At 45.2% G+C, this 14,685-nt stretch overlaps 1 protein-coding gene across 1 annotated transcript in view; it reads left to right on the plus strand.

Moving 5' to 3' along the window:
- Positions 1 to 6,493: 6,493 nt before the first annotated feature.
- Positions 6,494 to 14,685, plus strand: part of LOC126335023 (frizzled-4) — a gene marked incomplete at its 5' end in the record, with an annotated part of 385,645 nt that continues 377,453 nt past the window's right edge. Inside the window, one exon of the mRNA XM_049997862.1 lies at positions 6,494 to 6,958. Coding sequence (XP_049853819.1) covers positions 6,494 to 6,958 — 465 coding nt within the window. The remainder of the gene's footprint in view (positions 6,959 to 14,685) is intronic.

Below are 14,685 nucleotides of genomic sequence, written 5' to 3' on the forward strand. Positions count from 1 at the left end.
ATACTGATTCAGTTTTTCAGGATATCAAATGAGAAGTTTTGTTTGCCGCTTTATCACTCTCCCTAACAAGACCCCAGCAGTAGTCACCCACCATCGAAGGGTTCCAGTGACCTTGATAACATTGTTACATGGTAAGAATGTCTTGGTGAAAGCGTTCACCATGCTCATCGCTTACGGATCCCAAATTTTCCGGGAAGAAATCAAGATGAGAATGTAAAAAGTGAATTTTAAGCGAAATTCTACACCCCATGTTCTTGTAGATGTCCAACAGATCATTCACAATGGCAACATAGTTTTTGTCTTTTCTGTTACCCAAAAAGCTGTTCACAATTGCCTTAAAAGAAGACCAAGCAGCTAATTGGCTATCTGTGAGTTTGGAATCAAAGGTTGGATCTTTCAGCAATTTTCTTATTTGTGGTCTAACAAATATACCCTCTTTCAGTTTTGCCTCACTTAATTTGGGAACCTTTTCTTTTAAGTGATTGAAGGCCTCATCTTCTTTATCCAAAGCTTTTACAAAGTTCTTGGTAAGGCCCAACGTGATATGAAGGGGAGGAAAAATGATTTTATCGAGCTCAACCAATGGGGTGTCGATCACACGTTTCCAGGAACATATGACTTCCTTGTAGGCCATTCCTTGACTGTATAGCGGTTCTTGGAGTCACGGCTGTCCCAAAGGCAAACAAAAAGCAGCAGTATGTCGTGAATCCAGCCCGTAAACATGTAAGGAGGTCAACAAGTTTTAAATCACAGCAAAGCTGCCATTCATGATCTTTACATTTGATTGTCTCTACCAGCAAAGCCATGGTTTCGTAAGTTTCTTTCATGTCTACTGCGTAAGCCAAAGGTACTAATGGAGATGCATTGCCATTACGCAGTAGTACAGCTGTCAAGATGGTTTTACTGGCGTCAATAAATAGTCGCCACTCTGTAGATTATGTTTTACGCCTAACTACATCATCAAACCATTGACATCTCTACATACACACATTAAATTCTGCATATCGAAATATTGATCGAAAGAAGCACCTCCTGATCTGAAACAGGAAATTTTTGTCCCTGGAGTTAGAAGTTTCCCTTGTTGCAGTCTCGACTCCAAGTGTTCAACTTGCTGTTTCGAAAGTTTAGATCGCGAACAAAATCGTTCGATTTCTTTTGATTAAAGAGCTGAGGCGAAGTGTCATGATATTGAGGGCTGTACTCTTCTGTATGTTCAGTAACTTCTGATTCACTTGACATGGTGTCTGGTCTCGTGGCTTTCAAGCTACAGTCAGGAACAGGCAACCTCTCATCACAGAGCACAGTTAAATGCAATGAAGATACATTTGGATACTTTGTGTTATGTCTAGTTTTGCTAGAATGTCCCGAAATATTTGTAGGACAGAAGTAAAAGTCTGAATAATGGTTATTAGGCTAACACCACGACATCGGAACAGCGAATGGCATGGCTCGGCGTTTTTCTTTCAACCACTCGGTTAAGGTTGTAGAACAGGTTATGCAGGCAATATGAGGTGCAAAATTTTTATATTGATCACCAACAGGACAACCAAAATTGATTTATATGCCTTCTTAACCAAATCAGTGATTGGTTTTCTTTGGGCTTTTGAACTGAAATTCCCACACACATAACAAAAGTTGTCGGGGTGGTTCAGACAGCAACGAGATTTACTAGTTGCCATTTTTCTTAGTGTAAGTTTTAAACACAAAAAGTTTACACCATCTTTCACAGGCAACACTCACTGAGGATCTCTTTCACACCACTGGATTACCACACCAACCATTTATTTACGATTTGTAGATCTTCTAGCTCTCCTCTGCAAATCAAAAACAAATAATTAAACATCAAAACAGAAGAACAGCAAAAAGAGAAATACTGAATACGCAAAATAAAAAACCTTTAAAAACTCAAAAATTGTATGAGCTAGAACGTTTTGAAAGGTAGTTTAGGATTCTACGCTCCAAAATACATACTAGTTGATCTATTACATCCCAGACGCAAAATGGCTATTGACTAGTGTTATTAGTAAATTTTTTTTAAAAAAACATGTTATAACCGAGACCAAAGAAATACTGAAAAATATCGGTTATTGAGATGTAAAATACCGGTATTGGTTTTAACCGGGCGGTTTTTCCCATTCCTACCGTGCCTTCCAGTCTGTAGCTGATAGTAAACAGAACTTACACACCGGAATGTTTTGCTATTATGAAACTTTTTATTTATGTATGTAACTGTCTCTGGGTTTATGGACTGGCTCGTATTTGTTTCTTGCTGGTAAATATCTTTTTCATTTATGCTGAGCAGCTTCGAAAGAGTCTCCTCTTCCATTCGAATGAAAATAGGAAACGAATCTCGATCTTGGAATCTGTGTGATGAAGTACGTTATTTCAGGGTGTTGGTAGTCACTATGACATGGAGAATTTGAATTTTATGCATCCCCAGACTGACATTAGACACCATATCTTATTTAAATTCTGTTAGAAACCGAAAATGGGATAAAAATTCAGAAGAGTTAATGAATAACGCCACCATGTTGTATGTCAGATCGTTTGGCAGCATTACATAGAGTTCCTCTACCAGCAATTGGCTGTTCAAGCCATCGACAAGTCCAGCATCGTTTTAGCGGTTTTCTTCGCTGTTCTTCGACAGAGTTAACGCAGCTATTTTAGACACGTCCGTTTTGTTAAAGGAACCGTGTGGTCTGCGAGCGAAATAAAGCCAACAACGGCGACTGGAGAGCGCTGAGGCCTCAAACCATGTTAACCAGCTCGTCACTTGTATGGACTACACTGTCTCTCGTGAGGTCGGATGCACGTCCGCGTACAAGTCAACGTTAGCTGCCGCGTCTCGTGCGAGGACGACATAAGCGTGTCGAAAACCTGTAACAGTGACAACGGAATAGATAGGCATGAAAGAAAAGTAAAAACCATTGTAGGCAGCTTTAGAGAAGAAAGAAATTATCGCTGGTGTTACGCATCACCGCTGTTACCATTGGAAGTTAGGCCGGTGTTATACTATCGTGTTTCTTTTTCTGTTAAAGATGATACCTCAAATATTAATGTGAAAGCAATTTGTTAGTATAATAAGGAACTTTGTCAAATCTCGCCTTTCGTCAAAGAAAAATAAGATCAAATAAGGACCACGCCGTAGATTTTATCATAAAAGTCGTTTGTGTTTTGTTCACTGCAATGTGAAATGTAACCACTTGGAGCGCTAGCATCGCTGCAACTATGTGACGCCAGGAAATGTTCGTAAACATGGCTGCAAAGTTTTAATTGTTGTGTTCCGTCAACTGCCCGGGAAGACACCCACATCGCAGCTGAACTGCGGGAGATGGATAATGTGAGGGGGTTGAGTTTTCCGCTAGGGCACTATGCATGCGATAAATCGTTTGCCGATGGCCAGGTGGAAACTGCTACAGCTGACAATTCCACAATCACAGCCACAGCCAAGCATCTCTACCTATACACCTGGATACATCCAGGCAGCTTTTCAGCAAAACGGAATAGAGGTAGAAGATGCACTTCAATACAAACAAATTTTTTCTTAGCTCTCCATTCACTATGTCTATTTTTGAACTCCGGATACCTCAAGTTAAAAAAAATTCTTCATGTATTTCGTACATGTCTATTAATTTTGTAGTTGTTGGGACACAAAATTTAACAATTGCTTTGGTCTATAATAAAAATAGTTCTTACTGCACATAAAGTGTGTTAAACATTTATTTGCCTACTGATTTCGGCCGGCCAAAGTGGCCGAGCGGTTCCAGGAGCTACAGTCTGGAACTGCGCGATCGGTACGGTCGCAGGTTCGAATCCTGCTTCGGGCATGGATGTGTGTGATGTCCTTAGGTTAGTTAGGTTTACGTAGTTCTAAGTTCTAGGGGACTGATGACCTCAGTAGTTAAGTCCCATAGTGCTCAGAGCCAACCTACTGATTTTCATCCTTTAGTGCTTTATAAATTGCTTCACACATTTTTCAGGGATTATTTTGGCTATGTGCTCTGCGGTATTCTAGAGCTGCATTGTAAGCTAGAGTAACTCTCTCACGTAGCAGGAAATGTGAGTGTTACAGTGAGCCTGTCTTCTGCAGGTATAGCGGTTCTTAAGTGAATATTCTGCTTTGTGATATGAGGAGCCACTTCACTCAGCAAATAATGAAATGTATTCTCGCCAATTCGTAAGTAACTTATGTACGACTTGATGTCCTGTACTCGTAGCTCACGTAACAAATTTTGGTGAATGTTTTATCATCTCGGCTTTACCCAAGAATGTTTCCTTTTAGCCCGCTTCGCTTCCAAATGCGCACGCAGTGTAATTGTAGTACAAGCAACTGCAGCGCGTAATAACAAATTGTTACTGTCAGTCATCTTGAACTTTGACGAAACAAATGGTGACAATGTAATACCACTTTCTAGCGTCACGTCAAAGATCTCTGACAAAGAAATTCGATTATATTCGTCAAATTTCTTTGCCAAAGATCTCTGACGTGGCGCTGCATAAAATTTCAAGATGGCGGGCAACTTCTTGTTACTTTGCGCTGCAGTTGCTTGTACCACAATTGCATTATGTATGCAGTTGGAAGAAAAGTGGCGGAAGAAATGAAAATCCTTGGGTGAAGCCGTGGGTATTACATTGAGGTAATAAAAGCATTCAGCAAAATGTGTTACGTGAGCTGCAAGTGGCGAACGTTAAGTCTTACACAAATTGCTTACGAATGGATGAGAGTGCATTCCAGTATTTGCTCAGTAAAGTGGCTTCTCACATAACACACTTGAGAAATGCTATATGTGCAGAAGGCAGGCTCACCGTGGCACTACGATTTCTTGATGCAGGAGGGAGCTACTCTAGTAGGACTCGAGTACGACACTGTACATCAACCAGAATAATCCCTAAAACTTGAGAAGCGATTTATAAAGCAATGAAGGGGTAATATCTGGAGGTAAATAAATGTTTACTACATTATTTGGACCATAAAAACTATTTTTATTTTTGAATAATTTAATTACTAGAATTAACTTTGCAACAATTACAAGATTAATAAAAATTACGAAATAGATGGAGAGCTTTTAACTCTTCCACTGTCCACCAAACTAGTGTGAGCTATTATATAGTGTCGGAAGTTCCATGCGGCTTTTCGCGGATGATGCTGTAATATACAGAGAAGTTGCAGCATTATAAAATTGCAGCTAAATGCAGGAAGATCTGCAGCGGATAGGCACTTGGTGCAGGGAGTGGCAACTGGTCGTTAACATAGACAAATGTAATGTATTGCGAATACATAGAAAGAAGGATCCTTTATTGTAAGATTATATGATAGCGGAACAAACATTGGTGGCAGTTACTTCTGTAAAATACTGGGAGTATGCGTGCGGAACGATTTGAAGTGGAATGATCATATAAAACAAATTGTTGGTAAGGCTGGTGCCAGGCTGAGATTCATTGGGAGAGTCCTTAGAAAATGTAGTCCATCAACAAAGGAGGTGGCTTACAAAACACTCGTTCGCTCTATACTTCAGTATTGCTCATCGGTGTGGGATCCGTACCAGGTCAGGTTGACAGAGGAGATAGAGAAGATGCAAAGAAGAGCGGCGCGTTTCGTCACAGGGTTATGTGGTAAGCGTGATAGCGTTACGGAGATGTTTCGCAAAATAAAGTGGCAGATTCTGCTAGAGAGGCGGTCTGCATAGCGGTGTAGCTCGCTGTCCAGGTTTCGAGAGGGTGCGTTTCTGGATGAGGTATGGAATATATTGCTTCCCCCTACTGATACCTCCCGAGGAAATCACGAGTGAAAAATTAGAGAGATTCGAGCGCGCACGGAGGGTTTCCTGCAGTCGTTCTTCCCTCTAACCATACGCGACAGGAACAGGAAAGGGAAGTAATGACAGTGGCACGTAAAGTGCCGTCCGCCACACACCGTTGGGTGGCTTGCGGAGTATAAATGTATATGTAGATGAAACTCCCTAGACATGAACATTATTGAGCAAATCAGGGATGCCTTGCAACGTGGTGTTCAGAAGAGATCTCCACCCCTTCTTACTCTTATGGATTTATGGCCAGCCGTGCAGGACTGATGGTCTCAAATCCCTCCAGCACTACTTCAGACACTAGTCGAGTAGCGCATGCCACGTCGTGTTGCGGCACTTCTGTCTGCTCGCGTGGGCCCTTCACGCGATATTCGGCAGGTGTACCAGTTTCTTTGGCTCTTCAGTGCACGATAGTGTACGTTACCGGCCTTTCGCCGCACGTGCCAGCGTCGCTGGGAGTGCGGGCGAGATTCTGTCGGGAGGCGCTCGGGATCAGCTGCGGAGCGGTTAACGAGGCCCTCCGGTTTGTTGTGTCGCCGTGGCCGGCCGGCGAGTGGTGGGGGCAGACAGCCGGGTCCCCCCTCCCCTTCCCCCTCCCCCTGCCGCCACCGCGCTCCAGCGCCGGCTCGGCCGCCGCTCTCAGTGAGTCGCGGGCCGCGATGGCGCGAGTGCGGCTGCTGGCGCTGGCGGTGGGCGTGGCGGCCGCGGCGGGCCGCGCGCGCGGCTGCGAGCCGCTGGCCATCGACATGTGCCGCGGCATCGGCTACAACCACACGGGGCTGTCGGCGCTCGCGCAGAAGGAGGCCGAGTTCATGCTGCAGTCGTTCAACCCGCTGGTGCAGTACGGCTGCTCTGCGCAGCTGCAGCTGCTGCTGTGCGCCGTGTTCGCGCCCATGTGCACCGACAAGGTGGCGGCGCCGATCGGGCCGTGCCGCGGCCTCTGCCACGCGGTGCGCCGCCGCTGCCTGCCCGTGCTGCAGGGCTTCGGCTTCCCCTGGCCCGCGTCGCTCAACTGCTCGCTCTTCCCGGCCGACAACAACCACGAGACCATGTGCATGGAGGGCCCCGGCGAGGACGAGCCGCCGCCGCCCGCCGCCGACGCCCCCGCGCCGCCCCCGACGCCGCCGCTGCCTCCGCGCGACGCCTGTCCGCAGGTATGGCGCTGCCGCGTCCCGCCTACTGCCTCGTTTCTGCTCAGACCGACAACACGGTTGTAACGCCCCGCCCGATGTCATTACAGTCGGCAAAAACGGTGTCGGAAAGGAAATCGTCCGTATATGTCTTAAAGCAGGGCTTCCCAACGTGTGGTCCGCGGACCCCTTAGGTGTCCGCCGGCTCTTTCTAGGGGGGTCCGGAGCCACCTTTCACCAACTCGTGTAAAATAATGAGTAAAATTATTGAATAAAAATGTAAAAATCAAATTCATCACTATTTTTTTTTCGTGTGAAAAACATGTGTACTTTTACTTCAGGTCGTATTCCCAAGCAGCCTTTGCGGTTCCTAAGTGAGAACGCATACACAGTTTAGTGTCGGAGAATGTGGCTTCTCTGATCGACTGTTTCGCAACAATACGGGTGTTGTTTGTGCGCCGGCTCACGGCGCTTCATGCGCTGAAACCTTTTACGCACGTGGAGAGAGCTTTGTCGACTCATCACACCGCTGGCTGGCACGTATGCGGCCCCAGACATAGTTAAATGTTAAACTTCCTTTGTCTGTGCCCTACCTATTTCATAAGTCGATTTTTGACCAGTTTTATACTTCTAACATAGATCCGTGGATGAAGTCAGGATCATTGAAGAAGGGTGCGGTTTCTCCATCGCCTTCACAACAAGGGAAGTTTCCAGTTGAAATGAATGAGGAGGGAAGATGACCAAAGAAAGAAGAACAATCACAAGAAGCTCCAAAGACTACTGATACTTCGGGGGGGGGGGGGGGGGGGGAGAGGGTCATTGGGAACATGGCACTTCCATTAAGAAGCTTTCAGTTCCAATGGGTTTCGCTCTGAAATTTAAAGTTACTGTGCTCTTGACTGACGAGGGGTCCGCCATGGATTTTTGACTGTAGTAGGGGTCCGCCATCTGAAAAGGTTGAAAAGCCCTGTCTTAAAGCAAACAAATCGCCTTAAACCGTCTGGAAAATCAGAGGAAAAGCACCCTGTCGTGCAAAGGCCGCCTTTTCCACGGTTTACAAAATTCGTTTTTACTTAACTATCCGGGTGCATGCACTTTCTTTCGCCAAAGCCGTCAGCTGACCAAATGAAAGGCACGCTGTTTGCGGCACCTGGTTACGCATAGCGTAAAGTTTGTTTAGTTTCATCTTGGGTATTAATAACCGCTTCAGCTGTATTTTGGCCCTTTATTACTTTACCACTACCGGTTTCGTGGCGTTAAAGCCACATCTTCAGGTGACACATGATAAAACATTAGATCGGAAAAGCTCGGAATCATTTTTCCCAATATTCGTTATCCGTCAAGTACAAAACACCGCTAAAAAACGGTATGACAGCGATTAAAAACTGCCGAATTTCAATGTAGTGGATGGGTCCAAAACAAATCGCATCATAGTGATCACTTCTCCAATCTATATGGAACCGCGTACAGGGGACGTGGCTGTGTGCTCTGTCATACTCTGTTACCGTTTTCTAGCTCTTACCGTTTTCTAGTTCTGTGTTGTCGTATTTTCTGAAAAGATGGGCGACGACGAAAGCGTTCTGTCTGAACGAACCTGACAAACCTTTGTTATACCACACCTGCACCTCGTGGATTAGATCTCGGCTCGAGACATTTCCCTTTCTCGCAAGTTATTATTCGACTACAATATCTAGCGCCAAATGCAGACAAATGTAACATACTGCGGTTGAGTCGGAAGAGCAAACCTGTAAAGTTCGGATACGGTATTAGTAGTGTCCTACTTTACATAGTCACATCTTCTAAATATCTGGGCATACAGTGATATGGATTGGAACGAGCATGTGAGGGTTGTGGTAGGGAAGGCCAATGGTCGACTTCGGTTTATTGGGAGAATTCTGGGAATGTGTGGTTCGTCTAAAGGGGACCGCATACAGAAAGCTAGTGCGACCTATTCCGTACCAGGTCGGATTAGAGAAAGACATCGAAGCAATTCAGAGGCGGTATGCTAGATTTGTCGCTGGTAGGTTGGAGCAACACGCAGGTGTTACGGACATGCTTCGGGAACTGAAATGGGAATCGCCGGAGGGAAGGCAGCGTTCTTTTCGAGGAACACCAGTGAGAAAATTTAGAGAACCGGCATCTGAAACTGACTGCAGAACGGTTCTGTTGCCTCCAGCATACATTGCGCAGCGAGAATGATATACGAGAATTTTGGTGTCATACGGAGGCATTGTAATTCTGTCAGAGACAGCAAAGGACTTGGAAGAGCAGCTGAACGGAATGGACAGTGTCTTCAAAGGAGGATATAAGATGAATATCAACAAAAGCAAAACGAGGATAGTGGAATGTAGTCGAATTAAATCGGGTGATGCTGAGGGAATTAGTTTAGGAAATGAGACACTTAAAGTAGTAAATGAGTTTTGCTATTTGGGGAGCAAAAGAACTGATAATGGTCGAAGTAGAGAGGATATAAAATGTAAACTGGCAATGGCAAAGAAAGCATTTCTGAAGAAGAGAAATTTGTTAACAGTATAGATTTAAGTGTCTGGAAGTCGTTTCTGAAAGTATTTGTATGGAGTGTAGCCATTTATGGCAGTGAACCGTGGACGATAAATAGTTTAGACAAGAAGAGAATAGAACCTTTCGAAATGTGATGCTATAGAAGAATGCTGAAGATTAGATGGGTAGATCACATAACTAATAAGGCGGTATTGAAAGGATCGGTTGGTAGAGCATATTCTGAGGCATCAAGGGATCACCAATTTAGGATTGGAGGGCAGTGTGGAGGGTAAAAATCATAGAGGGAGACCAAGAGACGAATCCACTAAGCGGATTCAGAAGGTTGTAGGTTGCAGTAGGTACTGGGAGATGAAGAAGGGTACACAGGATAGAGTGGCATGGAGAGCTAAATCAAACCAGTCTCTGGACTGAAGACCACAACATTTTCTCCTCGCTCTGTTGGCGAGTGGAACAGGAAAACAAACAGGGTACCCTCCGCCACGCACCGTGCACTCGTTTGCGGAGTATCTATGTAGATTTAGATGTAGATATTGCACTTGGGACTGAGTGCTCTTCGGTCGGATTTTCTTGAGTCTTTATAGAGATGTTTTACGAGGACACGGTGAACCACTTGTCAGTACATTCACAACTGTCAAAGCAATCAAAATGCGAGGCGTTTTCCTAGTCACCGCTGTACTAGTTTACTGTAATGTCAACGCATGTTTCCCTAACAGCCACGGGAGACTAAGCACAACAATATCGTGGTCTGCTACGTGCACGTCAATTGCTGCAATTGTCGTGATTTTCAGTCCGAAGACTCATATGATACAGCTCTCCATGCCACTCTATCCTGTGCAACCCTCTTCATCTCTACTCAACCTGTATGGATAAAGTCGGGAAAACAGGAAAAGGTTACAGTTTAATTTCCCGCCCGTCGACGTCGTTCAGCACGGATCACAGCCTCGGAGTGGGGAAGGAAAAGGGCCGTGACCTTTTCACAGGTATCGTCCTGGCATTTGCAATAAACGATTCGAGGAAACAACGTGAAACCTATTTCTGAGTGCCTTGATGGTAGATTTGAACTACTGTCCTCATTTTCCTCACAAATGCGGCGATTCGCTAGATTCCGTAGGACAAGAAATAGACTTGCAGTGAGGGACGAAGGTTCAAATCTCCCCTCCCTAGATCGCTTAAACAGAAATCCCGAAATGATTCCTTTTAAGGGCCGCGGCCGACTACATTCCCCAATTCTAATTTCTGCCCCGAACCCAATGACCTTTTTTTCGACTACACGTTAATCTTTCCACCTTTGTTTCTTTCAGATGAGTACAACTATTTACAGCCCTCAATAATGTCTACATGTTTTTGAATTATGGACTGTATTTTGCGCTCACGTATAATCGATTTTGTAAAGACCAACAACTCCTCTCCGCGAATCAGCGTGGTTTCAACAAGCACCGATCGTTTATGACAGATCAGGTTCATGCAGTGTTTATCAACTTCCAGAAAGCCACGACGACAGCTTCGTACCCAAAACTCGTTAGTAAAGACTATTCCTTTTTTCCACAAAATTTCGGGCAAACTGCCGGATGTTTGCAACTTCCTGCCACAATATTTCGGCGCAGTGTGTTCTGGCCATCTTCAGGTGATACTGGAGAACACTCCCTAAGCTTTGTCATTTAAGGCCTCTCCGGCACATGCGTGGTGGATTCACTTGTCGTTGCGCGTGCGCTACTTGAGCGCATTCGGTTCTGCTGCGCCGCGCGCCCTCCGTGTCGAAAACTCGCCGCATCGATATTAATTCGATTGTCTTCCCGCGGTTCCATCACAGACCTACGCCGGCTACGGAGGACACGAAGTTTTTCGACAATTGGATTCCATGTTGTTGTTGTTGTTGTCATCAGTCCTGAGACTGGTTATGCCGAATTCAATTGGTAACCGCCGTCACGTTTAATAAGAGACTCATTGTCAGACAGCCGTATTTCCACGCATTCAGTAATAATAGAACTCCAAAAGTTAGACGTATGGGCCACAATTTTTGTCTCATTGTAATTCATGGCATGACCAGTGGAAATACAGTGTTCGACGATGGCAGACTAACAAGGCTGAAGAAGGCGAGTATGCCGCTGATGTTCTACAGTGCGATCCTGCACAGTACGCGAACGGTGTATGGTGCAGGGTATTTTCCGCCCCGTCGTATTTAATTCTCGGATAGGACGGGAGAAGTGAAAATAATTCTAGCACCTAATAAACTCCTCCATATACGTTGCAGAGGGTTGCGTAATATACACATAGGTCAAGATGGCTGGATGGACATTTCAGCGTTGGTGTGGTGGTAAATAAATAAGTTGGCATAAGATTATTCAGCTGAGTAGATCTGTAAAACATCTTAGTAACTCGATTCAGTGAATCGTATAGCAGTACAGTACATTTGAGTATCTCATTTATCTGTCAGGTCAGTTGCTGATAGATTGGCAAGATGTCTTGTGTACTGTCGACTTCCCTTGTAGAAATCGGTATATCACGGTCCTTGAACTACATCCTGGATGTACAGTGCTGACTCCATTTTTGTTCTTGCCGATATGGTTTCGTTTGGGCGGCTGACGATACTTACGATGGCAGTTCGCAGTTTTTCTTATAAAAAAATTATCGCAAATCTGCGAGTTCCCTAAGGCGCGCTTAGGTAGCTCCATAAAATTCATGTTTGTTTGTAGATAAATGCCTGCAAGTATTGTTTAGGTACTCCATCTGCGAGTTCCCTAAGGCGCGCTTAGGTAGCTCCATAAAATTCATGCTTGTTTGGAGATAAATGCCTGCAAGTACCCACTAATTGCACCTGTACAATGCCCTCAACACGATATAAGTGTCATTCGTGCTCAAAGCAGTGTTCTGTGTAGTTGTGAGTGCATTGTGCCGGAGCTGAGTGGATTCCAGCGTGAGCAAACTGTTGATACTCTTATGTTGGGTGCTACCCCTTTGCGTGCTTCCGTAACGAAGATAGCCGAAGTGTTTGCTGTTTCAAGAGGCACCACGTCGAAGATTTGTACCATGTACAGGGAAACCGGAAAATATCATCTGCTAACTTACCGCGGACGAACTGCGTACTGAGTGATTGTGGCTGAGGTTATGCAAGACGGTTGTGACGGAAAGTAACAGGAGACAGCTGCAGAAGTCGCTGCACGACGGAATGTCGCAGTCGCGAACCCTGTCACCAACAAAAGAACACGAAGGGTGCTGCGTAAGCTGGAAACTGCAGGGCGAACGGGAATTCCAAGACCTCTCAGCAGTGGTGAAAATGCGGCAAACAGGAAAACCTGGAGCCCGAGCCACAAAACGTGGACTTGGGGGATAAGTGGAATAACGTCATTTGGTCGGACGAGTCTTGTTGCACTCTGGTTCTAATTTCTAGCAGCGTCTACGTCACAGGAGTGAAACATGGTGGTTAGTTCGCTGATGATTTGTGCAGCCGTGTCATGGTATTCTACAGGCCCCATGGCCACTTTGCAGGACTATGTGACTATTTTGGTTGATCAGGTCCATCCCATGGTACAGTGTTTGTTCCCCAATGGTGAGTCTGTATTCCAAGTCGACAAGGCGCCCGTTCACATAGCTCGCACCGTCTAGGACTCTGTGTTGTGGACAGCTGGATGAATTTTCGGATCTCACCTGGCCACCAATCACCGGATCTCATTATTATTCCGCCTTTGTGGTTGGCTTTGGAGAGAAGGGTGTGTGATCATTATGCACCTCCATTATCGTTGCCTGGACGTGCCCCTATTTTGCAGGAAGAATGGTACAAGTTTCCCTTGAAACCCATACAGGATTTATACTTATCCAATCCGAGATAACGGAAAGCTGTTTCAATTCTGTCGATTTTCCTACAACGGTGATCCGTGAATTTACCTTCAAAACCTTTTCTTAAGAATTTACTTTATCTACTAGCGATTCATCAATAACATTAACACATTTAATCACACTATGTGAGCGTGGAAGTAGTTGCCAGTAGGTAACTGATGAAAACAAATAAAATTTCTTTCAACAAAAGGAAATTTTATTCGTAAAAACCCTTTTTTAAACAGATTTAAAATTATAATCAGAAGGCAGCCTCTAAATATTAAGTTATAATTTATTCCCAGGCAACAAGAACAATTCTTGACTGTATGAGCTTTCGGGCTGAGAACCTTGCCGCTCCCTTTTGACACGGCCGTAGTCACGACCGCTCACAAAACGTCTGAAAGACTACACTGGTGCAAATCTGCAACGCACCAGGTTACTTTAAACTAAAAATTTTAACAACTCACTCAAGCACATAAACTAAGCACCCTGTACGAGGGATGTAAATGCTACAAAACACTAACATTAAAAGATTAACTTGCCACCGAAGGTGAAACTTGATTTTTAAAAAAAGGTCTTATGGTGGAAGGGTGTCAACTTTATATACTAAAATGACCATTTAAATAAAAACCCATGAAATGCAGTCTTACGTAAAATATACAAGGTTGGCCAAACATGCTCTATATTACACACATACAGCCTCTCACGATGATAGGCAAGATAAAAACATATTTCAGGAATTCGTCCATTACACTTCAAGTAATAAATTCTTTAACAACGAATCCGACAAACATGACAGAGGCACCTATTAATGTACGGAAAACCGACAGACAGACAGACAGACGGAGACTAACTGCCTAATAAATACGGACGGGAGACAGACGAGCAAGCTGGGGACGAGAGACTGACCAAGAAAACAAGCAGAATTTAAGAAGTAAACATATCACGAATCATTAACTTCTTATAAACTGCGATGTCTGGCGAAGACCTGGCGCAGCACCCCCAAAACGCTCTCCCGAACCGTCCGCTGCCAGCCGCTTCAACGGACGCAGGAAGGCGCTCCGATCCCCCGTCTCACGGCGCCGCAGCTCGCACCGACCAGACCGACGTCGTGATTTGACTCCTGTTGCTCTCGTGTCGACCGCGAAGCCACAACCCCTCGCTATACGGCGCGGCCCGCTGGACTCACGTGGCGACCTCACATGCGCCGACGCTCAAGACGGACAAGTCATCTTGTGTCCCAGTGCGCGACCGACCAACTGATCGATCCAACCGCCAATGACCATTGCCTGAACAAGCTCGAGCAGACTGGTGGCCTAACGCATACTAGCTAGCACTCCAGACGACAGACACTGACTGCCCCACTCTGACGGGGCTGGCCAACTGACCAGACTCCCCCCTAGCGAGCTCATAGCGCC

This window comes from Schistocerca gregaria, chromosome 2, assembly GCF_023897955.1.
Source record: "Schistocerca gregaria isolate iqSchGreg1 chromosome 2, iqSchGreg1.2, whole genome shotgun sequence".
Lineage (NCBI taxonomy): Eukaryota > Metazoa > Arthropoda > Insecta > Orthoptera > Acrididae > Schistocerca > Schistocerca gregaria.